The following is a 25,304-nucleotide window of genomic DNA, read 5'->3' as shown; positions in this document are numbered from 1 at the left end:
TTCATAAATAAGCATTAAAAATGCTATTAATTCGAAGCTCAATTAAGAACCCTCTAACAAAAGTTTACAGAAATGCTACCAATTCCTTAGTAGTTTTTTTAACTACAATAAAAGATATTCCATCATTTCCAAATCTACCACTACACTAAATGTTTTCCCAAGATTAGTTGAATCTTCATGACACAAACCCCATTCTCTAATCGTGCAACAGGTGCATAACAAAAATACTGACCACCACATTCCAACTACTGTAACTTCAAGTACGCAGTAAAAATGACAATATGCCCCCATGAAAAATTTTCAGTTAAAGGAATACTGTATTCTGAATTTCAGTAATCTCACACAGTATCAAGTCTTACCTATGCCTTGATGATGGGGGTGGAGGGGGTGGTGGATGATGATGAGCAGAACCAGGCAATGGGACATGAGGAGAGAGCTGGGCATGAACCAGCTGGAAAGAATGTTCCATGGAATCATTAAGGCGTGCCAGAAAATCACGGAGACGTTCCAAGCAGGCATGAATGTGTTGATAATCTGGATGCTGAGGTTCTGTGTATTTCAGGAGTTGCTTTAGAAGAAGGATGTATCTTGGTACTCTCTGAACAGGTGTCAGAAGGAATGCACCTAAATCAAGTCCACCACATGCTGGCTGCTCTAGACATACCTGGGAAGTATAACTGCTATTATTTTTCATGCAATATGACAATTATAAACAGAATTGTTCTTAATATTTGCATATTATGCAAAAAATACAGTTGAATTGAGCAAGTAATTTAAAGTACTGCTTGGAAGTTCTTAGAAACAAAATACCAAAGTTAATCTACATTATAAAATATGATCGCAACACTAAATTCACTAAGCTTTTTTTTGCTATTTCTATTGCTTACTATGAAGTGTTTATCACTTTCTATTCATTATATTTATATAGTATTCTTTTTAATATGAAAAATGTTTCAAACTAAGCTCTTAACCTTAATGAACTTGGTGAAGGGTTGAGAAGTTCGACAGAGTTTGTGAAATGTCTTGAGAACTTCAGGGAAGTCATTGACATATGCAGTATACAGCCGCAATACATCTGTGTGACGAGGATCTGTGAACCGAGATACAACATCTCCTACTAAAGGTTGCCATTTCCATGAAGCTAGTCTTTCCCTCAACTGGTGTTGTAATAAGCAGTGTTTGTCATACAGCTGATAAACTTCCTCAGGGAATAAAGTTCTGAAAAAATTTTTCAAGAAAATTAATAAGGCATATCACGACTTGATTAAAAATCACGCATATGTTACAGATACAGAGCACAATTTCTAAGAATGGTAACTTACCACCATGTCATTAATACTTTAAAACTGCATCTATAAAAATACTACATTTTTACAGTATGCCAGAAACAATGCAGTCATCATTGTTGTATAATAATACGAATCCTTTCATCATAAAATGGCTCGAAAACATAACAAACCATTAATTCATAATTTCTCACATTCAGCGAAATAACTTTGTACTACCAAAATATAACAATGCATCGAAGATAATTTTAAATGTTTTTAACTCAATCCAATTTACGGAACAAGAGGAAAAACATGATTATCAACAGTGTTCCCAAACGGAGATAACAAAATGCATCATAGACACTGACTCTTTATGTAGTACTTACGTTATATCTTTGTGTGTGAGAATCCCAGCTTTTTTCAGGGGTTCAGCAAATGTATCCTGAATAGTCCACAAAGTCTTGCAATATTTTTTCTCTGTGTCGAGGAGTTCTCGAGCAATTCTGTATCTCTGGGTCTCCCTGGGGTCACGTGGGTCATTCAAGGAATTCCTACTTCGAGTTACAATAACTGCATACGGATCACTGTTCTCATGACCTAAGAATGCATATCATAAAAAAAAAAATGATAAAAGTAGACCACAAAAACCCTAAAATTTCTAAATTAGAAAATGAATTAAAAAGAAATGGAGGCTATGCGCTATACTATACCATAAAAGTTACATTGTCACAATAAGGTAAAATTGTAATATCATAGGAAATTATATTTACATGTTGTGCTTCAACAATTTCTTTCAGTGGAACAGTAAATACTTTTAGAGTCAATGACTAATTAGTGAACAACCACAGAAGTTTTGTAATGTCAAAAGGTACAAATATGAAGTCATTACCATGTTCGAGAGAGTAGTGATGTGACCGATGCTTTGCATCTCTTGACTGATCGGACCCATCTGAATCTGACCGAGCATGACTGCGATTGTGCCCAGAGTGACTGTGATGGTGGGAGTGGCTGTGGTGGTGACTGTGAGAAGGCGGCTGAGTGTGGGCTGAGTGGAGCTCGATACCACACTGTTGACTTAAGGAAGCACTAAGGCTGATAGTCTTGTTGGCAGCAATCGTAAGAGACGAATCTGAATCATACACCAAGCCTAAGTCTTCACTGTCACCTCCAACAGTGGCACTCACACCTGTCAAGACATAAAAAATAAAAATAAAAAATCTGGCTGTATATGAAATTTAATAGTCCACATCTTTATAAATTTATCTTGAATAGTTCCTTGCTTTAATATGCCCAAATAAGTGCCCCCTGACAATGACAAATTTCTATTTAATTTTTCACCTCTTAAGCATGACACAGATCTCACTTTGCACATTAGCTGAATTAGTGCAGATGCCTTCTAAATACAATGTCTATTGTACATAATACTTCAAAAGTTATGCTCTCGATTAAATTTCTATTCTACATTTGACCTCTGAGAACTAGTTAATGTACATGATTCCTTGATGGCCTTATTAAACTATTAGGCAATTACCAACTGCTCACTGAGAAGTATTTGTTGCTTTCCGTTAATTAAATTTATATTAATTTTAAGATGAGTTATTTTTAATCTATATTGCATCCTCTATACCCACTGCTACTATGTAAATACATGAGCTTTGTAATGCCCAAAATTCAGTCTTTCAGGAGCAGAAATTCTTTTGCTATCCTTTTCAAAGGTAAATTAATATCAAACTTACTTTGTCTGTTATGTGTAGAATCTGAATGGTGCTGCGCCGAGAGAGCTGAAGATGATGAGGGATGAACATGTGATCTGAGACCAGCTACATAGTCATAGACAGATGGAGGAACGAGGAGGGAAGGCTGCTCTGGCAAGGAATCCTGAAAAGAAAGGACACTTTAATTCTTGGGGGAAGAAAAAGTACTAAATGATGTGATCGTCTTATAAATAATTTATTAAAGATGCTCTCGGCATTCATTTTGTCCTTCTACACATTATACTGTACATAAATACATACAATACTGCCATTTTCCCCAAAGAGAGGGGGTGGCTCTAAAGAAGAGCCAACACAAAGGAATTTAGCCTTCTGGATCAAGCATTGTGGGATGTGGGTGCTGGCCCCTTGACCATCTTGGTAAGGAGAAAGTCACCCATCTTTGCATGAGGCCTTTATAAAATAAAAAACTGACACAAGCATATGTACACACACAATGTCATGGCACTTGGAGAAAAGTGCAATATATGCCTAAGAGATAATTTTTTTAAATCTATTTGTGGCATTAATACGAAAACAGGTAATAACGAGGTAGACACGAGTTTTATATAACAAGCAAGAAAATTCGGCAAAATTGAGGTTGACTCATATCAAACCACTAGTTTAAGGGCGCCAAGTTGTTAAAACGAGTTTTACGACTAAGATATATTTGTATAATAAAATTCATTATAACTGGACCACTCGCAGTTATGACACCGTGTAATAGTTACGTATATTGTGTGTTTCTACATACTTTAAATTTAATTAATATTCTTGCTATCATGGACAATAAAGAAGAGAACATTAACATATGCAACCAGACCAAACAACGACTTACCTGATCAGAGGCTCTCTGGTTAGTAGGTGTGGGAGAGGGGGTATGGTCTGTCGCAAATGCCTGGTGGGCGCGCTCTAATAAAAGTGCCACGCCCGAGTCATTGCTGTGGGTGCCGGAGCCTGACCTCCCTGGAGGATCTGGCACTGCGACCTCCACGGGCCCACCTGCACGCCCATCCAATCTAGATCTGCAGTAGTTTTAGTAGTGGTCACTTCAAGAACAGCAGAAAAAATATCTACTTAAGGACATATTATCCAAGAAAAAATACCCACAAAAATCAAGAAAACAGAACTGCTTACAAAACTCCTTACCTAGTATGCAGAGAGATAACCCCAGCTTGTGACAAGTCAGAGATCAAGAGTTTTCTCTCATCGAGAAGCTGTGAAACAGAACTCTGTAGGGACTCTTGTCTCTCACTTACGGAAATCATCTCTTTCCTGAGGAAAGAAAGAGGAGTTGGCAAATATCTTAATTGTTAAGTTGAAGACGAGTTCATTAATACCCCTCATTGAATTGAACCAACATTTGGGGTATGCAGAACATGCTTCCTTATTTTTGAGTTATAACGTGATCGCTGTTTAAAACATAAGGCATAGCACATATGTGCAAAAATCCTAAGATATCTGGATCCCTAAAAACTATGAAGTAAAAATTGGTAGTTTACTTGTGTGTGGCTACTCAATCATCGATCATGAAATACTTTGAAAATGCGACCTATTCAAAATATTGGGAGCAAACAAATCCTTATCTTTCGTGATCGCAGTCAAAGCAGAAAGGTTATTAATCATATAAGACAAATTTCCATAAAAGCTATTGGTAAATCAAATCTAAAAAATATTTAGTTTGTTCCATATTGGTTCTCCACTTGAAGAATATTGGAGTATTTTCTACTTGGGTTTCCGTTTTACCAGCTAACGCAAAGTGCAGATTTTTAAGAGTTACTGTCTATAACAGCTGCCAATGGAAGTGACAAAAAGACCTCAGAAATTTATAAAATGCTCATACATAACTGAATTCAGAATACATGAAACGACAAATTCATAAATATCCAGTGGAACAACAAATACTAAAATAATTTGGGTGAAAATTGCAAACGGTTATCACCGTTTGAGGCAAAATGAACAATATTCCTCCGACATAATCCCTGAAATTCTAACTGAAAAAATACATTGATGAAATACTGTGCAACAATTCAAAGCGAAAAAGATTTATCGTGATGAATTCAGTTGTAACATTCAATTTATTAAAAAGGTTGAGGTCCGTGCTTTACCCATTATACTGAAAAAATGTTTTTTTTATATATATCAGCCTGTAATGATAGGTTTTTTCCTGAAAGCGAAAAGAATTATGAATTGTCTTGAAATAAAGCTACGCTGTTTCTCTTGGAATTAGCGGTTCTCAGTGATTCGTAGTTTCAATAAACCCTAATGGGTTCGAATCCCTCTTGGTAATGAGAATTTCTTCATATTTCGTTTTGGATTTTGAAGCTTCCAGTCGAAATATCGCTTACGAAAATATAAAAAAAATAAGAGAAGATGAGGGTCCCTATGGCTGTTGCAATACATGTACGATGTGACTGCGACTGGTAGACACAATATCACAACGGTTGTGGAACCAGATAGAGAACTACTCCTAGTACTTACTGCAAAGACGTAATGTCAGTCTTCAGAGAGAGAACCAGCTTCAGGACTTCCGCTGTGTTGTCCTGGCATCTCTGGCGGGACTCCTGAATTTCCTTAGTCAGGGATGGGTCCTCCACGACCGAACTCAGTCGCGTCACCGCCTCCGTCAGGGTCCCTTTCATGGCCACCACAGCCTCTTGAAGCTGAACGTTTAAACGGGAAAAATAATGAATGTCACCCAAGAAGGAAATAATAACTGATGATACATATGACTGTAAAGTATTTCAGATGAAAATGATACAGAAAATTACATTAATTACAAACTCACTACGATAGAAAATACAATAAATATAGTACTTTAGCTGAATTAATAAACACTGATGGAAATTACATAAGGTAAAAAAAACAGTTAGGGAAGACTGAATATAAAAATATCTAATAATCAAAACTACTTGTAAAGAAAATAAACGATGAAAATGCTACTGTCATGGATCAAATTAAAATCTTATCAAGTAGTGTTCATATTCAGTGCTCCATTCCACTTTTAAAGTAGGAAATGAAAATAAATAGGAATTAGGAAAATTTTTTTAAAAATTTCACTCATGAATTACTTTAAACTGAATAATACAACCCCTCGCTCAAGTGACAAGTGAATGCTCTGCTTTTTCCAATGGTTTCTTAAGACACCTTTTTCACTTGTCAACCCATAAATTTGGTGTTGCATGCCTACAAATAACAACCACAACTCCGCAAGAACCTCTACCAGAGTAGGATATTTGTTTAATGACTACTCGCTCATAAGTCTCAAGTTATGTTTGAAATAACGTTACCTACCCCATAGTCAATCCAGTTGGTGTGTGGCCCGAACCAACCCTTCAAAATCCACCGATTAGAAAAAAAAAATGCACTTTACGGCACAGTTAGTTCAGTCGGTATATTTTTAAAATTACATATATAAATGACTTTGTATAAACTTGATTAATGCGCAAATGGTTCAGTTTTATTGACAACAGGAAATTATACTATATAAATAAAATTTTCTCTTCTCGTGAACAAAGTTCCCAAGATTTCTTAGCCGACAGCCCACTTCATCGTTGTATATATATATATATATATATAGTATATATATATATATATATATATATATATATATATATATATATATATATATATATATATATTATCCCTCTGTAAGGTACTCGGGCAACTGCAGAAGACCTTACAGGAAAGTAAAATTAATGGCCTCGAAAATATACACCAAAGATAAAATATATAAAGATATGATGAGGAAGGCACAAAAGTGTAGTCATCTGTGATTTGCTTGCAAATATTTTTTTCTCCCTTTCATTACGCGAGTCATAATTTGGCATAAAACGTTCTCAGTCAGGCTTGTCGCCACGTGAGAGAAAACATATCGCAACCACGTGATTGAGACCTCATTGTCTCATGGGAGAAAGTGCTAAAAACTATGACAAAACAGACTGCGTATTTTTTTTTTTTCATGAAGGAAGAGAATAGCTAAAGCCACTGGCTATTGAATGAATAATAATGATTTCAAAATCTAATTCATCTGTAGTTATCATTAAACTCTAATAAAAAGAAAAGTAATATAAGGATTTACGAACACGAAGATAACAGTCAAGTAACATGATGACAATGAAGCATCTTTTATCTGACTATCCGCAGAACTGCTAGATTTTCTCTCTCTCTCTCTCTCTCTCTCTCTCTCTCTCTCTCTCTCTCTCTCTCTCTCTCTCTCTCTCTGATACAAGACGATAATTCTGAAAATAAAATACCAGCCACGATGCTACATGCACGTCCGAGCATAATGGTGATGATTTGCAAAGCCACAATGATGTACATCGTTTTCGGAATAACAGCTTCTTCAGACAGACACGCAGACAGAAAATGCAAGGTTTAACGAGACAATAATTTTCGGTTCGGTGCATAATTCAGCCCAGACATTTAAAGATACAGTGCAACTCTGATTTTGCTGATATACGAAGAACCCAAATGTGATACTCTTGCAGATGCATACAAGACTATGTATTTGCGGAAGGACTTATGCTGTCATAAAAACGTAGGAATTGAGTGGCCTTCAATTATTATAAACCAGAGGGCCATAGTGGGCCATATACACAAATTCTTCAAGTGGATAAAATAAAGACCTTAAGTGGTCATTAAAACAACGGCGTAAGATCCATATAACAAATACTTTACGAGGCCATAACAACAATGAATTTAAGTGATCATTAAAGGAAGGATCTTAAGTGGCATGAGAATGCCATAGAAGATAAAGGACTAAAGTGGCCATAATGGCGGAGACCTTAAATGGTGCTACAATAAGGCTCTAGGTGGTTATATAAACAAAAGTTTTAGATTGCCTTAAAAATGAGCCTTCAGTGGCCACACTTCCACAAGCCTTAAGTGGTAAAAAATTAAAGGACTTTAGCCACGATCAAAAGCAGACCTTTAGCCACAGTAGAAGAGAGACCTTTAGTCAAAGTAATAAAATGGCCTTTGGTCACATATGGTCGCAATAAAGAAAAAGGCATTTAACCGACAAAAAAAACAAAGGCATTTAGTGGCTATAAAACAAAAGCCTTTAGTGATCAGAAAGAAAGGCCTTTAATGGTCAAATAAAATCAAAACCTTTCAGTGGTCATGAAAACAAAATTTGCCTAAAAGGTTAAAAACTCTAAACATTATTATGACCCTGTTAAAAGCCAGCGTCTCCGTATCACCATCTACTTGACTTCGTTTTCTCTCTTTTCATTCCTCAATCCTACCACTCCCCTCTCACTCGCACAGCAAATGTCTATCGGTTCTCACTAAATTCGAAAGTGAGGAAAAACGCACCACATTTATATTGTTTTCGTAAGCGTGTTCAGGGCAATGAGGCCACGACAATAGTACAATCCTTCATTCAGTTTTCTGTCATATATATTTTTTATATTTATTTTTTATATTTATCTTTTAAGAATTCAGACCATCGATCACGAAACGCACAAAACGGGGAATGTAAAAATGTCAATATTTCAGTAATACTTCATTGTACCAATGAGTCGTTAACACGAGCAGGAGTGTCTTTAGAGGCAAGCAAGGCAGCAGTTACTGTCGCGTCCATCCCTTAATACTCGAATCAAACGTGCGAAGAAGTCTCCCTAGTATCACATCGATCCCCTTCGCAATTTGCCAATCACTTTACATCCCCACACATGCACTTCTGGATATCAAAATTCGACCTCCCTCGATCGCAATTTTTTGCATTATATAGCTTCATTCTCCCCCAATAACTAAACCACCTCGAGAGAACTGCTCAACGAGACGACAGTAAGTCATCTGAATATATAAATCCATAAAAACACTGATCAAAAGGATGTGTATTGACTCCAAACACCAACCACTCCACATCCCACGTAACCTCATTTCATATCCCCACAATAATTATACTCACATCTCCCGACCTTTCTCTGATTTCTCTTATCATATCAGCAGTAACAATTTAACCATCCATGAATACAAATTTTTCGGGGCCCACAAAAACCCGTTTGCATATTTAAGATATGCCTTCATATCCTTGCTTTCATTTTTCTACATCATTACTGACAATTATGTAATATACAAAATGTTCAGATATATTGCCTTGTACGTTTTTATCAGTAGCTTACCTACCATATATATATAATATATATATAAATATATATATATATATATATATATATATATATATATATAATATATATTATATATATATATATGCGTGTGTGTGTTCAGATACAGTGCCTTGTACGTTTTATCAGTAGCTAAAACCCAAATATATATATTATATATATATATATATATATAAATCATATAATAAATTATTATATCTATATATATATATATATATATATATATTATATATATACATATACACACACACCAAAAAACATATATATAATTATATATATATATATATATATATATATATATATATATACACATAATATAACTACATGTAAGATATAAAGCTACGGAAAAAAAAACGGTAGGGGGTAAGGCATTATATCTTCGACATACATTAGGTTATATATATATATATATATATATATATATAATAATATAATATATAATATATATAATAATATAACTACATTTGGTAAGGCTACTGGATAAAAAAACGTTATAAAAAAAGGGTGGGGCATTTATAATCTGAACACACTTTATAATATATATAGATATATATAATATATTATATAACTACATTTGGTAAGGCTACTGATAAAACGTATATATAAGGCATTATATCTGAACATACATATTATATATATATATATATATATATATATATATATATATATATATATAACATATACATACATATAATGTACCGACATATTTGTGAATGTGGTGATGAAATAAACAGTAATTGAGATAAGGAAGCGTTTGCTCATGCCTGAATGTCACGAATTGCTTGCATTACAAGACTGCTAAGCAAAGAAGGTAATCTAACTGTTGTTTGGCTTCACAAATCTCTTGAGTGACGTCAGCTTGTCTTCTGCAGTTCATTTGCATGTAATTTCAATGGGGTCTTCGACATACGGTTTTATTCGTGCTGACTTGTGTCCAGGTATGTCAACAGTGACCAGAAAAGAAAGAGAGATCTTGTTTTCAGTCATTTGTACTCCGTTGTAATTGACTTGACTGGACTGGTAGGTCACTCTTCTCCGTTACCCGACTGTTCCTCTATTGTTTAATTTTTACATCATTTATATTCGAGTGCAATCGAAGATAACGTACAGAGCCTATGTATTTAATAAATCCAGAAATTAATTGTAAACTGTGTGATTTTGTATTTTGCTAGATCTAGTAAATGTTCCTATGAAAATTCCCATAACTATGTGTATAAATGCACAGTAAGATCGTATACATAACTCGAGAAAATATATCATACTCAAAGGCGTACAAGAGAGTCGATGTTAAGTGCTTTTATCTTTTGTATACACGCGTTTTGAGATATGTTGTAGAAGTAATAAAAAAAAAAGATAAAAAAAAAAATTCCTCCAACTTACCTCCGTTATCTGAGCTAAGAACTCTGGCTGGGATGTCATCTCAGTTGCTGAAAAGAAGGAAAGTAGAAAATGAATATTAAATTTTACCGAGTTTTAAGACAAAATACAATTAATAATAAAAATATAATAATGATCATAGTTACCAACTACATAAATTTATAAACGAAAAACATACATTCCCGAGGGTACTATGCATCTACGTAAGAGCAATTACCCAAAAACTGGAATAACAAAGGAGTCATGCAACAAGAATCAAAACCTCATATGATAAAAGTCAAAGTGATCCAGAGTAGTAGTTAAAGAGGCTGGATAGCAAGGTGGAAGGTGGAAGAAAGGAAGAGGGAATGAAGGTACACTGAAAGGTTATAAAGTCAGTGCAACTAGGTGCCGAGGGAACGTTGCAAACACCATTTAGTAATGCCTACAGTGCACCACGTGAGGTACACTGACAGCACTAACCCCCTACGGAGCATAAACCCTGAAGATAACGAAAGACCACTCTGAAAACAACTTAAGAGTTTGAGGACTGCATTATATTATAGAGTTCCCTTGTGGTGATTTAAATGCACGTCAGGTAATGATCACAACAAACTCCGTCTACAGTTGTGAGTGCATGAGTGTGTGTGCGTGTGTCTGCGTACACAATTTTAATATATGTAACTTAGCAACGTGCAACACTGTTTTTCCTTCAGTATAAAGACTACGTAGTTTCCCTCGAGTCTGGAAATCATAACAAAGGAAATATAAAACTTCAACGTCCCCCATACAATAAACTTGAAAAACAATAAGAATGAATTGTCAATACATGCAACAACCATGAAACATAACCCACAAAGACCACACAGTTACCATTTCATTACAGTTATCTCCGCGTTAAATGCTGACATCCATTTATTACAAAACGTCATTCACAACTATCGCACATCCCGACATTTGCGATGTACAACAAAGTGCAACCAAAACGCAGGAAACTTGTTTTTCATTGCTGTGAGTTCAACGCTTCGTGTAAAGTAAGCCGATGATGAAAGCAAGGAATAAATAGACAAATAAATACAAAATAAGAAGAAGAAAAAAAAAAGACATGGTGAGCAAGTGCTCAAGAAAAATAGTCTGAGAGAGAGAAGGAGAAGAGAGAGAGAGAGCGCGCGAACGGCGCAAGTGTGAGAAATGGGGGAGGGAGGGGGAGAGATGGAGGAGCAGCATGGCGGCCACTGACCTCATCCTAGGGGGGTTTACAAGACACTGTGTTACTTATGTGTACACGACTACTTCTTCTTCTTCTCCGTCTTCTTGTGTTGGTGCCTAGCCAACACCACTTCCCTTTACAACGCGCGCTCTTGCTCTACTAGCATAAGGTTATGCCGTTTCGTACTAACCTTGATTGTTTTCTTTCCATTGTTTTACTCAGTTTACTCGAATAATTCGGCAAGCAGTTACTAAAGACAATGTCATGAAAAAGGAAGCAATATTTCTCATTAAAGAAAAAAAAAAACGAGCCAGATTTACTTCGTCTTGATCTGGGTCGACTCCAAATGAACCAACAATATTTGGAGACAGGCTGTTTTCACAGCTTTCTCGCCGTTCATAAATGGCCTAAATTCGAAATGCAGTTATTGTAGATTTGGCGTTATCTTAATACATGCATATTGTGACAGTTTTCAATTAACAATGAATTTAAAGATACATTTAAAACTTACTTCATACTGGGTTTCTTTGCACATACCCAGCGGTAATATTTTCTAGGCTGGAGATGTCAGTCGAAGTTTGTTTTCTTTTTGTGTCTTACCATTATGAAAGACGTAACGGTACACCTGCATGGCCTTAGGAGCAGCAGCCGTATCAGTACTACGTCTAGTACTAGTAGTCGTAGAGTCCAAGTCAAACAATAAGTTGAAGTGAAAAACTGAGAAGTGATGAAAACTACATACATACATACATACATACATACATACATACATACATACATACATACATACATACATACATACATACATACATATATACACATACATATATATATATATATATATATATATACAGAGAGAGAGAGAGAGAGAGAGAGAGAGAGAGAGAGAGAGAGAGAGAGAGAGTATACTTTAAAGCTCAATGTGCTTGTGGTTACTTACTAAACCATTTATTTTTACGAATAAAGTCTACAAGCATAAACCCAAAGCATTATTAATTTCCCTTTATGCCATTTCAAGTAGCAGTTGATTATCATCATTTGGATGACCTTGGAAGGGACAATGCGTGTTTATTTCTCTATATACATGGAGGCAACACAACCTAGACATACAAAGTATCAAGCAAAAATAGAATCCATGCTTCTCTCGTTCTCCCCAGATGGTCCTTTTGGTAAATGACCTTTCAATATAATAATAATAATAATAATAATAATAATAATAATAATAATAATAATAATAATAATAATAATAATAATAATAATAATAATAATAATAATAATAATAATAATAATAGTGCCTTTCAGGTTAGCCGTTTCCCGGTAATTCTGTTACGAAAACATTTTCAAATACAAAATTACAATTGACATTGTAGAGGAAACTCGTTAAAAATGCCCATTTGTTAAGCACCCAAAAATTTCTCAACCTTTCAAAAACTTTATTTGCCAACAATGGAATAAATGAATTATTAGACTGCTGCATTGCGAATATTCATGATATGAAACAACCCTGTTACATGTGATGGGAAAAGTACGAAAAGAAGACCCGTGTATGTGCATCTTCAAGTAAAAAGATTCTGAAACAATCAATGTGAGATTAATTTCAAGAGTGGCATTAAGTGAATTGATGTTTAAAAAACTTTAAGAGCAGTAATATACTCCACGTACAATCAAACGTGATGATAAAAAGTTAAGAGATCTCCGAAAATAACGGCCCAAATAATGTAAAAATGGCCCAAAGAAGATCATTTTCAAACAATAGAGAATTAAATCAATTAAGTGCAATAAAACCACACTTATTAACTATAATAAGCCTGAGGGCAACCGCAATTAAATGGAATTATTTCAAGGCACCTTAGTTTCAAGTGACATAAAAAACGGCAGATTGTTTATCCTCATTACCATCATTATTATTGGAGCGGGTCCTCTACCCACTACAGTAATCACTGTACGCACACTTTAAGACTCCGAATATGTATTTACGTGCCGCCAGTACGTGCGAGCCTACTCACGATAACAGCACGCGCGCGAGAGAGAGATGGAAAAGTCAAACAATGGATGGCCCCGCCTAACTAGACGAATTGACGTTTTCGTAATCCGTCTTTCATTCATTCAGTTAGTTCGTTCGTTCGTTCGTTCGCTCACTGTTTTTGAAACGAGGTCAAAGGCCACTTACTATTATGTAAAAAAAAAAAAAAAAAAAAAAAAAAAAAAAAAAAAAAAACCGAGCGCCGGATGTAATTATGGAAAGAGAAACTTATCTTGTTCCAATATTCTGCGAGAGAGAGAGAGAGAGAGAGAGAGAGAGAGAGAGAGAGGAGGAGGAGGAGGAGGAGGAATGTGAATCACGCAGAAAAGTGAATTGGTGGAGATCAATGAAAATGAGTACATGAACGCAGAAAATGAATGAATAGCATTTCAATCCAGGCAGAAGATACGAGGAACAATATATACGGATTTTGATGTGGCAATTGTGCATTACAATAATTGAAGGGGCAGAGTGAGCCTATGAAATGAAGAATACATTTACATGATTTACTTCATTATGAAATCGTATAAGCCAGAAAATTCAGAAATAAACTACTGCACGGACAGTGCAAGGAACATAATCAACACTAATATTCTGGTCAAAGAAAATGAACTACATGACAAGAAAAGGGAAAACCGCGAATAAGAGGAAAAATAAAAATGTTATAATAAATAATTAAGCATTGGGGAGAACACGAATAGCAATGAATTAATCGAAATAAAAAATATATATAGAATTACAGTTGCAATATAGAAATATGAAGCAGGATGGTGTTGAAGGAAACTTACGCAAACAAAAAAAAATAAGAAAAAACGGAATTATAATTCAGATGAAAAATAGGCTCATAACTTAACGATTCAGGAACATTGAAATAAACGGGCTGTGCCAGGAATTTCTCTTCTTATGTAATTTACAGACAGTAATCTAGACACGGATAGACACGGAAACACTTAAAGGTAATTTTATAAATGTGACATAATTGCTACATTATGTTATTTCCCTCCTCCGCTTATTACAACACACAAAAGGCCCGCTACTACTTTCCGTTACAACAGCAAATAATAATAATATAATAATAATAATAATAATAATAATAATAATAATAATAACAATAATAATAATAATAAAATTAGAAATATATATACTGATATATACTTAAATTTACACCACTGCTGAATTCTTCGCCATTTTAGTGACTCGTGCTTTTATGAGATTTTTATGAACAATAATAATAATAATAATAATAATAATAATAATAATAATAATAATCATCATAAGATAATGATAATGATAAATGATAATGATAATGATAATGATAATGATAATGATAATGATAATTTCTATAAAATTAATGCAGCTGAAGCAGCAATCTCCGTCAATACAACAACAACAACAACAACAACAACAACAACAACAACAACAACAAGAACAACAACAACAATATTATTATTATTATTAGTATTATTATTATTATTATTATTATTATTATTATTATTATTATTATTATTATTATTATTATTATAAGAACCTCCAATAAATAAAGAGCATTTACGTCTACCGAGCAACAGCAAACCAAGAATTACTTAACTGAGAAACAAATATTAATGGAATACACGAAACTATTTTTTTTTTCTAACCCCCAACGCTACGCAACAGTGATCGAGACTTTCTCCAGGAAGAAGAGAGGTTAGCTGTCGAAGTTCTTACTCGGGGTCAGAAGACAAGGTCAAATGGTGCTTCTCAGTGCTATTTGGGGACGGGCGTGAAGAAGGGGTCGTCACAGCCACAAGGTTTGTAAAGGGTTTTCTCTCGTCTCTCAGATCTAAAAATGCATTGCTCAGTTCAAGATGACAATACTTGGGAGATTTTACGAAGAGAAGTTCAAAACTGCAATGACTTATAAATACAAATGTTTATCTTGCCACCTAGACTACGTTCGACGGAAGTATACACGTTTAGATGATCAATCCATGGTTAGGAGAATGTACAAATTGAGAATGAAAAGCTATAATTATATAGAGCTTCCATTCATGACGACAAACGAACACAATACACGGAAATCTTGTTTGCAGGTAAAATCCTAATTATGCGAAAGTGACTACACACATTACATACTAAGTGTAAATACCCAAGTCCAAAACGAGGGAACAGTAAACTAACCTCCTACAAATTGCAAATTCCACATGCCAAAATTTCCTTACTAAAACACTCCTGCAGTATATCAATGTTCCTAAAATTAAAATATAAATATAAAAACATATCACTAAATAAATACCAACATTAAACCTAGAAGATTCGAGGCGCGTCTTTCTTTCTCCTCAATTATGAAACCTTGGTTAACCATCCATTGAAGTCATGTGTTTTGTAATCGGAGCTAACTGTAAACACGAGAGGTGACTCCTCCAACTAAATCATGAGAACAGCCTCTTCAAAAACGAGATTTAATTGGGGATCCATTTTCGTTCGTTGATGAACTGCCAAGCTTTGTTGCACAAGATGATCGATTTCTAATTCGCCTCAAACGCTCAACGTTTTGCAAGAAGGGGCGAATCAAATCGAACGCGCGCGCGCACAAACATACACACACACACACAAGTGGTAAACCCAATTCTGCTAAATTATAGCTCACGTTTGAATTGAATCCAAAAACTGCCAAAAGACAAAGCAAGACCAACTTATCAAAATCATCGACATATCAATAAGCAAGCGCACAAAAAAAAAAAAAAAAACGCAAAAAATAACACCACCGAACCAAACTTCCGGTGTCGTATTTCACGACTGATTAAACGTTTTATGATCATCATTTCTTCTGCTTCTTTACTGTGTCTTGTGACGTCACGTAGCCGTCAGTAAGAGGTTGATCGCCAAAGTGGAACATTGTGGGAATTAGCCGGGAAGGTATCCATGTCAGAGGCATGAGATGGTCGCAGCCCTTAACCGAGCACCATGACGGACTTTTAATTCGGGAGAAATACTCGAAGTAGGGAAGAGAAAGGTTCAGGAAAAGAAAAATACAAGAAAATGGTGTCTAAAATAAGGGAAGAATGATGAATATCAAAGAGCAGAAATGAGAAATCAGATTCAGTACCTGTTTCAGAACAGATATTGCATGAAAATCAATTGTAGATTAAGAAATACAATTTAAAATAACACTGCTTTTAAGATTCACATTGCTCGTACAACCACGCAAATGGAAAGTGTTTAACCTTATTTTGAAATGATGACATCTCTGAATCATGGGCAGAGAGAGAGAGAGACTGTAAATCCACATGAGCATTCAAAATTACTTAGCGACGTCTATATTTTCCTTCTATTTCCTTCTTGTTTGCTTGAAATGGCTCGACATTCTTTATCTATCAGTGAAATTTCCATTAATCAATTACTTCCTCTGTTCTGACCTTGACTTTAAAACGGCTCTCCTTCAAAAGTAATCTCTCTCTCTCTCTCTCTCTCTCTCTCTCTCTCTCTCTCTCTCTCTCTCTCTCTCTCAAGTTCCCCAAAGCCTAAGCAGCCCTGACGACCTTGTCTTCCCTTATTTAAATACGCCTCCTACTCGAGAGGCTTCGTCAGCGGTGACATTCGGTCGCCAGATAATAATTTTCAATGCCAAAGAGTGAATAACTCATCCATTTCTCGAAATAATAGTTTTTCTATTTTTTATCATCCCAGCCCCAATACTTCGAGATCTCATCCTAGTAATAATGCAGCTCTAGCTAATGTCAATATGTTACTGTTAGTTAAGAAGGACACTGATGTGTATAAAATAAGTTGCATTTAAATGGAATGCATTTATTTATTTATTTTTAGGTAAGAAGCTTCGGGAAACACTGAAGACAGATTAAACAAGGTTTATATCCCTTGCTTTAAAAACTACTTAAAAGTGTAATTAGGGCAGATTCATAGGAAAATGTACGCAATCTGCTATTTGTGGACAACAATAAATATTTTACCAAGAACTTGAACGAATAAGATTTTAAATACTCTATAATACCTTACATTTCTACAACAATCAGAAAACCATATTGATGGGGAAATGGAGGACGCCACAGAGAATCTCGTACATGGAGCCACGGAGGAAAACAAAGCTGGAAAAAAAAGGTAAACCGGCAAAAAATACGCCACACTTGGACGACACCAGCTGTTATCGCGGCTGGAAAAAAAAACAAGCGATATATAGTGACGGTTTACGATCTTACGGTCAAGGAGCGTGAGGAGGAGTATTTATTCAGCCTACATAAAGTAGAAGGGGGAGGGGCCTATCCACGACTACGAGAATCAAGTGTATGGTCGAAAGAGGACGTGAAAGCAGCGACGAAAGAAAGCAGGAAATGAAAAGAGGTAGGATGGTAAAAGAAGAAAGTTATGAGATAGGAAAAAGACGAAGGTTAAAGATGATGACATACAATACACTGAACCCCATGATACTACAAGTGCATTGTTCAGGAACAATGTTCAGGCGTTTACCATAGTGCTCAAGTCCTTGAGGAGTCTTGAACTCTTAAGAGGTGTCACTCGCTAAAAGCAACGTTGAGGAGCAATGAGACAGAAAAAATAATGAGGTTAAACCTGAGCCAGATAGCTACAGGGTTTCGCAGCAAGGCACCAATAATAATGCAAGGCCCTGTGGTTCTTGTGTACCACTCCAAAATGAAGTCCTGAGACAATGGCACGACCTCCTTGATTTCCATAACATAATTACACATTACGGTCGCAATGTAGAATAAAACGCATGATTCAATTATGTACTCTTTTATAATTTCAGAATGTAACAACTACATCATGATCGATGTTTGAGTGAGGTGCCAACTTCAGATTATCTCTCTCTCTCTCTCTCTTATGAATAACCATCGCTAACGCATTGTCTTCTCCCTGTGTGTGTGTGTGTGTGTGTGCGCGTGTGTGTGTGTTCTCCTCAACCTATCATTATCAAGTGCTTACAATGGAAGAGATTTATCGTCTCTTGAATCACACCATGGCGTTTTCTCACGAAGATTTTCTCTTTTGGATCCATCGACTCTAAAAATTTCTCTGTCGCATTCCAAGAGCAAATATTCAACGTGCAGACAACACTGATGAAAACGCTGACTGTAGGTATAAATATTTACAAGTGCAATTGTGTATACGGCAAAGTAGACGAAAACATGTTATCCATCAAAGCTTACGTGTACGTGTCTGTTTATTAGTATATTCGTGAAACAAAATGTATAGACATAGGTACAAATGCAGAAATAAATATTCAAGTTAACAGTTTAAAATGAGTGATTGATAACTAAGAACAAAACAAACTACCATATTGCCGGCTAGACGGCTATCTCAAATTCACATGATCAAGTTAAAAAAGAAAACACATCCCAAAATAAATAATAAATAAATAAATATAATATATATATGTATATCTATTTCACTTTGAATGTTTTTTCTTTATATTTATATATATATATATATATATATATATATATATATATATATATATTCGTGTTCTTGTCATTTACTCAATCTTGACTGCTGATTAATTCACTCTAAGTTTTCACATACTTATAAGGCCCGCATCCTAGGTATGAGGGTTTGTGCTTAACACCTGAATAAATTATGCAAGTTTAAGTTTATGTCAAATGTTTACATTTTACGTGTGAGTGTGAGAGTGTGCGTGGTAATGTGTTGAGACGGCAGGAGGCAGGTTTACACCCTTTTATTAATCTCATCCCCGACCCTGCCTCTCTTCTTCTCCACCTCTTCCTCCTCCTCCTCCTCCAAATCTTCGCCTAAGAACTCTCGACAAGTCTTGTTCTGTGAGACGGAATCTGCAACAATGTTGTTTTGCATCTTTTGTCTCCTCGTCTCTTGCCCTTGGGAAGTCTTACAAGGGCACCAGGGAAAAACCTGCTGGCAAATCATCCAGTCATAAAAAAAAAAAAAAAAACTAATTTTTGTAGGCGAAGACGAGTCTCGCTGCTTTTAAATCTATTCACCAGAGATAGAACAAGAAGATGAGATGAACAATTTCAAGTCTGATTTAATTCTTTTTTTATTTATTTATTTTTTTTTTTTACTTTCTAAAGAAAGAACGGTATTGTGCATCGAAGAAAACCGGTTCCAAGGAGGGCAGGAGGCCACATGAGACTTGTCTAATTGATCCTACAAAGGATCTGATAGATTTACTTCCCATGTCTCATTAGATGATGTATGACCGACGAATTGCGTTACTGGTAGCACTCGGAAATACCCAAATTATGGATACAGCATTGCAATGTTTCTTATTGGTAACAAAAGACTAGTGCCTCATCTAACCTGGGATTTAAAAGGTTATATTGACTTGGCTAAGACTTCAACACCACAACAAAAGGTTTTCTGCCAGCTGTCACTCTAGTTGTTACCGCTGACATGGAATTCAGTCGATCACGACAGCTAAACCACAATTAATTATTGTTTCCAAAAACAGAATCCAAGTGTTACTGTAGTTGTTGATAGCTGAAACTTCAGAGAGCGAACTACAATTTTAAGGAGGCTGTGTTTTATTGCTTGAGGCTCGAGTTTCTGTCAGTTCTGGCTTTGACTGGCTCTCAAGGTCATGCCCACCACTAGGGTCTGGAACACTGACCGCCATCTGGGTATTATTCGCAATTTTAATTGGAATGATTGAATTCTAACATTTTTTGAAAAGACGTTGACGCTAACGGAATCTGTAAATGACGCCAAGTAGAACTACAGAATAATGCCAAGTAGAGATTTACTCATCAGAAACAGGACTAATATAGATGCAGACAGAAATAACTGCAGTTGATGCGAGACAGAGTCCAAATAATTACTGCAAAAACCAGACTCATGGTTACTTTTAAGTACTTTAGTAGTAATTACTCATAGTGACTAACTTGGAATAAGTCTTTTGTAGCTACTCAAGAACAAGACTTAAAAGATTTATAGCATTTTACATCAGCTGGCTACCTACAAAGTAAAGGTAATTGCAGTATCTGCAATTTATCTAATGCCAATGTTGGCAAAGCGTAATGAACGCCACATGGATCTTTAATACTAAACATACTGTGTGAGTTTATTATATGAAGGCATCTTAAATTCCAGAAGTCGACGTAAATTAGATGGTCCCAGGTTGTTACCAGCGGGGAGTCCAATAGATGATGCAAGACAGAAGTTCGGTTCAGTACGCGACGTGATTTGAGATAACTTTGCTTAACACTGCCTATAACTACATTATTAAATATGATTTCATGAGCTGTATCTGTGGTGATGCTCGGAACTTCACTAAAAGCTGATGCCATCTTGAAATACTAAACGTGAAATAAAAGCACAGTTTATACTGACTGACTGGAACTTGCATTGCTAAATGCCAACAGCTGAGCAAATGCCAAATGGTACGTGGAACTTTCACTACTCTACCTTGAAACAAAGTGATTAGCGTTGTTTACATCTGCTTTTCTTTACAATAACGTTGGGAATGAACATCTGAAAGCATCATCTAACTACGGACATAAAGTGAAATGATAATGACAAAACTCATGCTGCATATTTTCCATACCACGATACATCAATAGTAAGGCAGAGGAGGAGGGGGAGGAGGAGGGAGAGGTGAAGGAGGGGAGGAGGTAAGAGACGTATAACCTTGTTCTCACCTTCTCCCAACCTTCATGACTTCATTAACCTAATCAGCAAATAGTGTCTTCTGTGTTTGCGGTTCACTTGATATAACCGCTTGCTGGCATTCCCAAGGGAAAGATCTTCCACCACAACAAAAAGCGTCATATTCATCACCATTATTTATTTCTTTTTGTTTTTCTCTTTCCATCTTCCTTGGCACGCTGTAAACGCGTGAAAGTCAAATTCAACAGTCCATTAAAAAAGAAATCATACGCGATGAAATTGCCGGATAAAGGAAAACTTTTCTTTAATAAGCGATACATTTCCGATCATTTTCACACCACAATAAATGCGGACACATGAAAACACCAGTGAAAAGGTGCCCGGGACACTACTCAGTGATGCGGTGATGAGCCCTTGTACCTGAGGTCACGAATTCGAGACCCAACCCCCATCCCCCCCCCAAAAAAAAGGATAAGGTCAAAAGCAAGAGAAAAAAAGAAAGACACTGATATTCCAGTATTAGGTTTCTTTAAGGAAGTTTGTCTTACCGAGTTGTTCTTCGGGTTATCAGACTGATATGAGCATTTTTATGACAAATTATCTAGCAAATTAACGTTAAATAGAGATCACAAAAACACCAATATTTACGATATGAATTTATAATATTACCAAGTGCAACACTATTTATTCTCAGACTTTATACCTAGGATAATGAAAATAATTAGATTATTTTAAGTAGGCTAAACCGTAGTTTAAACATAGTTCATATACGCGTGATGAATCGCAGTATCACACAACCGATACTGATGATTACGTGCTGTCAATGAGCTTTCAAAACTATGGTTAACAATGATTCTAACTAAACGTCATAATTAGCAATTATCAGAGACGCTCCAGAACCATCACAAAACCAAATAAACGAACTTACGATACAGAATGAAACGTTTGTACCCCAAACGCACATGCACAAACAGAGAGAGAGAGAGAGAGAGAGAGAGAGAGAGAGAGAGGAGAGAGAGAGAGAGAGAGAGCTTCAGGTAACAAGAAACGACACATGTAAACTTTTATCCTGTAATGTGATCCGAGACAGGATGTGACAGACGGCTTCTCTCTCTCTCTCTCTCTCTCTCTCTCTCTCTCTCTCTCTCTCCATTCTTTCCTGTACTTAATCCGTTTCAATATGGGCCTCCGTCACTTTATATCATACTGGTACCCATAGTAATAATGTATGGTGTAAGTGGATATGCGTGAGCGTGCCAGATGCGATGAAGTAATGGCAACTATATTTTCATTTCCTTTGCGTCATAGGCATTCGATTATTATTATTATTATTATTATTATTATTATTATTATTATTATTATTATTTGACGATGCAATGAACCACTCTATGCCTCAAGAACAAAGAATAACTACAGAATTGGTACAAGCAATTTTACGGTTAATGAGTTAACCCAATCAAAACAAATAAAAAGCATTACTGTCATGCACTTTCACCAATAGAAAATAAAGTATTTTCGCAGTAAGAAACGTCATCTTTAACAGACTGAATGAAGACGAAATATCAACAGTGATAACAACAATAAGTCACAGAATGAACCAGAAAGGGTTGGAAGGTGAAAACAGGAAGACAAAGATAGAAATAAAAGAAAAAAAGGATAGCGTACCTAAAGACAATCCTTCAGAAGCTCAAAATAGAGAGTTAAGGAACAGCCATGCCAGAGAAGCAGCCCCCCCCAAAAAAAAAAAAAAAAAAAAAGTCAGAATGTAATTATATCACAAAACGAGAACAGAAGCACGAACGAAACGAAACAATAGAAATACTAGAAAGAGTACGAAGTCAGAGGTGGAAGCTTTACACACGAAGCGAGTAAGGGAGAATGAGACGGGGGAGGGGGATGCTAAGGCGGGAAAAAGGGAGGGGAGGGGTGGGGTAGGGGGCTAGTCCGTGATACGAGCCATCACAGGTTAGTTGTCATTGATCTTTGACACATTTTCTCCCCCGAAGGAAAATGTCTCGGGAAGGTCATGCTTGCATAACAATTTCGCGAAAGAGAGAGAGAGAAAGAGAGAGAGAGAGAGAGAGAGAGAGAGAGAGAGAGAGAGAGAGAGAGAGAGAGAGAGAGAGAGAGAGAGAGAGAGGAGAAAAAAAAGGATTAACAGTTGCGGTAACGGGAAGGAATTGGCTGGGCACGCCTACTGCTTTGTTACATCTGAAATGCCCTGGTATTAATGGTAATGAAGCGAATAATTACAATAATGTATATCGGTGAAAAGTAAAATGACACTTCTTTATAACGTTTGAGAGAGAGAGAGAGAGGAGGAGAGAGAGAGAGAGAAGAGAGAGAGAGGAGAGAGAGAGAGATTAACTGGTATTTGGAGATGCAGACATGCACGACATGTCATTTCTGAGCGAGCTTCATTATGCACAAAATAAAAATAGGCAAAAACTTAAGAGAGTGCAAAACGCAGAGCTACATAACATTATATAAATAACAATGTTATTTATTAGATACACCTAAGGCAACAGATAAAAAGCTTTTGAAAAGAATGTTCTAACAGTCTTCACTTTCCTATCATTCATTAATTATTTTATATACACATATATTCTCCCTTTAGACAACTGAAGATATTTGCAATGTTTTATAACAAGTCATACGAGGTCAGACCAATGAGCAAACAATAACGAAAATTATAAGCAAAACGGTAAACAATAGTTACGCAAACAAGAGATCAATTATCGTCATATCCTTTCGTTTGACTGCAAAAAATTTCATTAACGTCAAGCAGAATATTTCTTACATCATACTAATATAAAAGGAATACTCAGATGAGGTCTCGCTGCCACCCTAAATATACATTAGCCCATGACCCAAGGCCCTTCCTAACAATCATCTAGCTTTTTTAAATTGTTTTTAAAAACATTCACACTAAAATTTCAATACGAATTTCCAGATATGTTCAAAATGAATCATTTTGAACATATCTCAAAAGAAAATTATGTATACAATCAGGCTGAACCATTTATGGGCTTAAGACTCGCACAGACAATTGCTAGGCGTGGCACTCAAGGGTCCTTTAAAAAGATAAAAAGGGCTGAAAGTAGTAACCTCGTCTACAGCTAGTAAGTGAATAAGCGGGCGCGTGGGTGATGGCTTAACCATCTCATTATTTACCGAAGAAGATGACTCCCATTGTCTATTTCGCTCTGTTCACTGAGCAGCGTCAAGTGAAACTCGAACGAGTAGACAAATAACTCTTCGAATCACGCGAATGTAGGCTATGAAAGCGCCCGGGTTAATTACGGGTTAAGGTTGGCAGAAGCAGCGGGGCGCCGTTGCAAGGGTTCAGAAGAATCGAATCCATGAAAGCACCGGCAGCCTTCCCCTCGATTTCGTGGGAAATTGTCGAACCTCTTCAAGGAGATTGGGGGAAACCTTACACCCTCTCTCTCTCTCTCTCTCTCTCTCTCTCTCTCTCTCTCTCTCTCTCTCTCTCTCCTTCTGAAGGTGGGAAATGGGATAGGTCTAATAAGAAGATGACGATCAGCATGAATGTTGTCGAATAAGTACCATCGTCTTATTAGGTACAATGTCATGAATTCATCCATTTGTAAATACTATGATGATGGCATATGGTTCAACGAACAAAGTTTCATGGCATATATTTTTGCCTCTGTTCCTCTGCCACTCTCAAACCCAGCTCCTTACCCCCATAAGTATATCTTAGCATAACCAAACCACTGAGCTGAATTAACAACAGCTCTCCTAGGGCTGGCCCGAAGGATTAGATATTTTGACGTGACTAGGAACCAATTGGTTACTTTGCAACGGGACCTACAGCTTATTGTGGGATCCGAACCACATCGAGAAATGAATTTCTATCACCAGAAATAAATTCCTCTGATTCCGCATTGACAGAGTGGGGTCCTTACCCCCATACGATGCTACCCACAACAGTCGACTATTCAT

At 36.1% G+C, this 25,304-nt stretch overlaps 1 protein-coding gene across 12 annotated transcripts in view; it reads right to left on the bottom strand.

The window, feature by feature from the left end:
• The window catches only part of LOC135223794 (uncharacterized), a 211,520-nt gene that overhangs the window by 11,273 nt on the left and 174,943 nt on the right, over positions 1–25,304 (bottom strand). For all 12 annotated transcript variants that reach the window (XM_064262598.1, XM_064262604.1, XM_064262606.1 and 9 more), the window contains 9 exons: positions 10,534–10,580; positions 5,501–5,682; positions 4,169–4,294; positions 3,858–4,044; positions 3,005–3,146; positions 2,158–2,454; positions 1,655–1,865; positions 972–1,218; positions 360–664 (listed from right to left, as the gene is read on the bottom strand). In XM_064262598.1, coding sequence (XP_064118668.1) covers positions 360–664; positions 972–1,218; positions 1,655–1,865; positions 2,158–2,454; positions 3,005–3,146; positions 3,858–4,044; positions 4,169–4,294; positions 5,501–5,682; positions 10,534–10,580 — 1,744 coding nt within the window. The remainder of the gene's footprint in view (positions 1–359; positions 665–971; positions 1,219–1,654; positions 1,866–2,157; positions 2,455–3,004; positions 3,147–3,857; positions 4,045–4,168; positions 4,295–5,500; positions 5,683–10,533; positions 10,581–25,304) is intronic.

The sequence above is a fragment of the Macrobrachium nipponense genome, chromosome 10 (genome assembly GCF_015104395.2).
Source record: "Macrobrachium nipponense isolate FS-2020 chromosome 10, ASM1510439v2, whole genome shotgun sequence".
Classification (NCBI taxonomy): domain Eukaryota; kingdom Metazoa; phylum Arthropoda; class Malacostraca; order Decapoda; family Palaemonidae; genus Macrobrachium; species Macrobrachium nipponense.
Note: the sequence above shows the minus strand (reverse complement) of the source record. Positions and strands in the feature narration are given on the sequence as shown.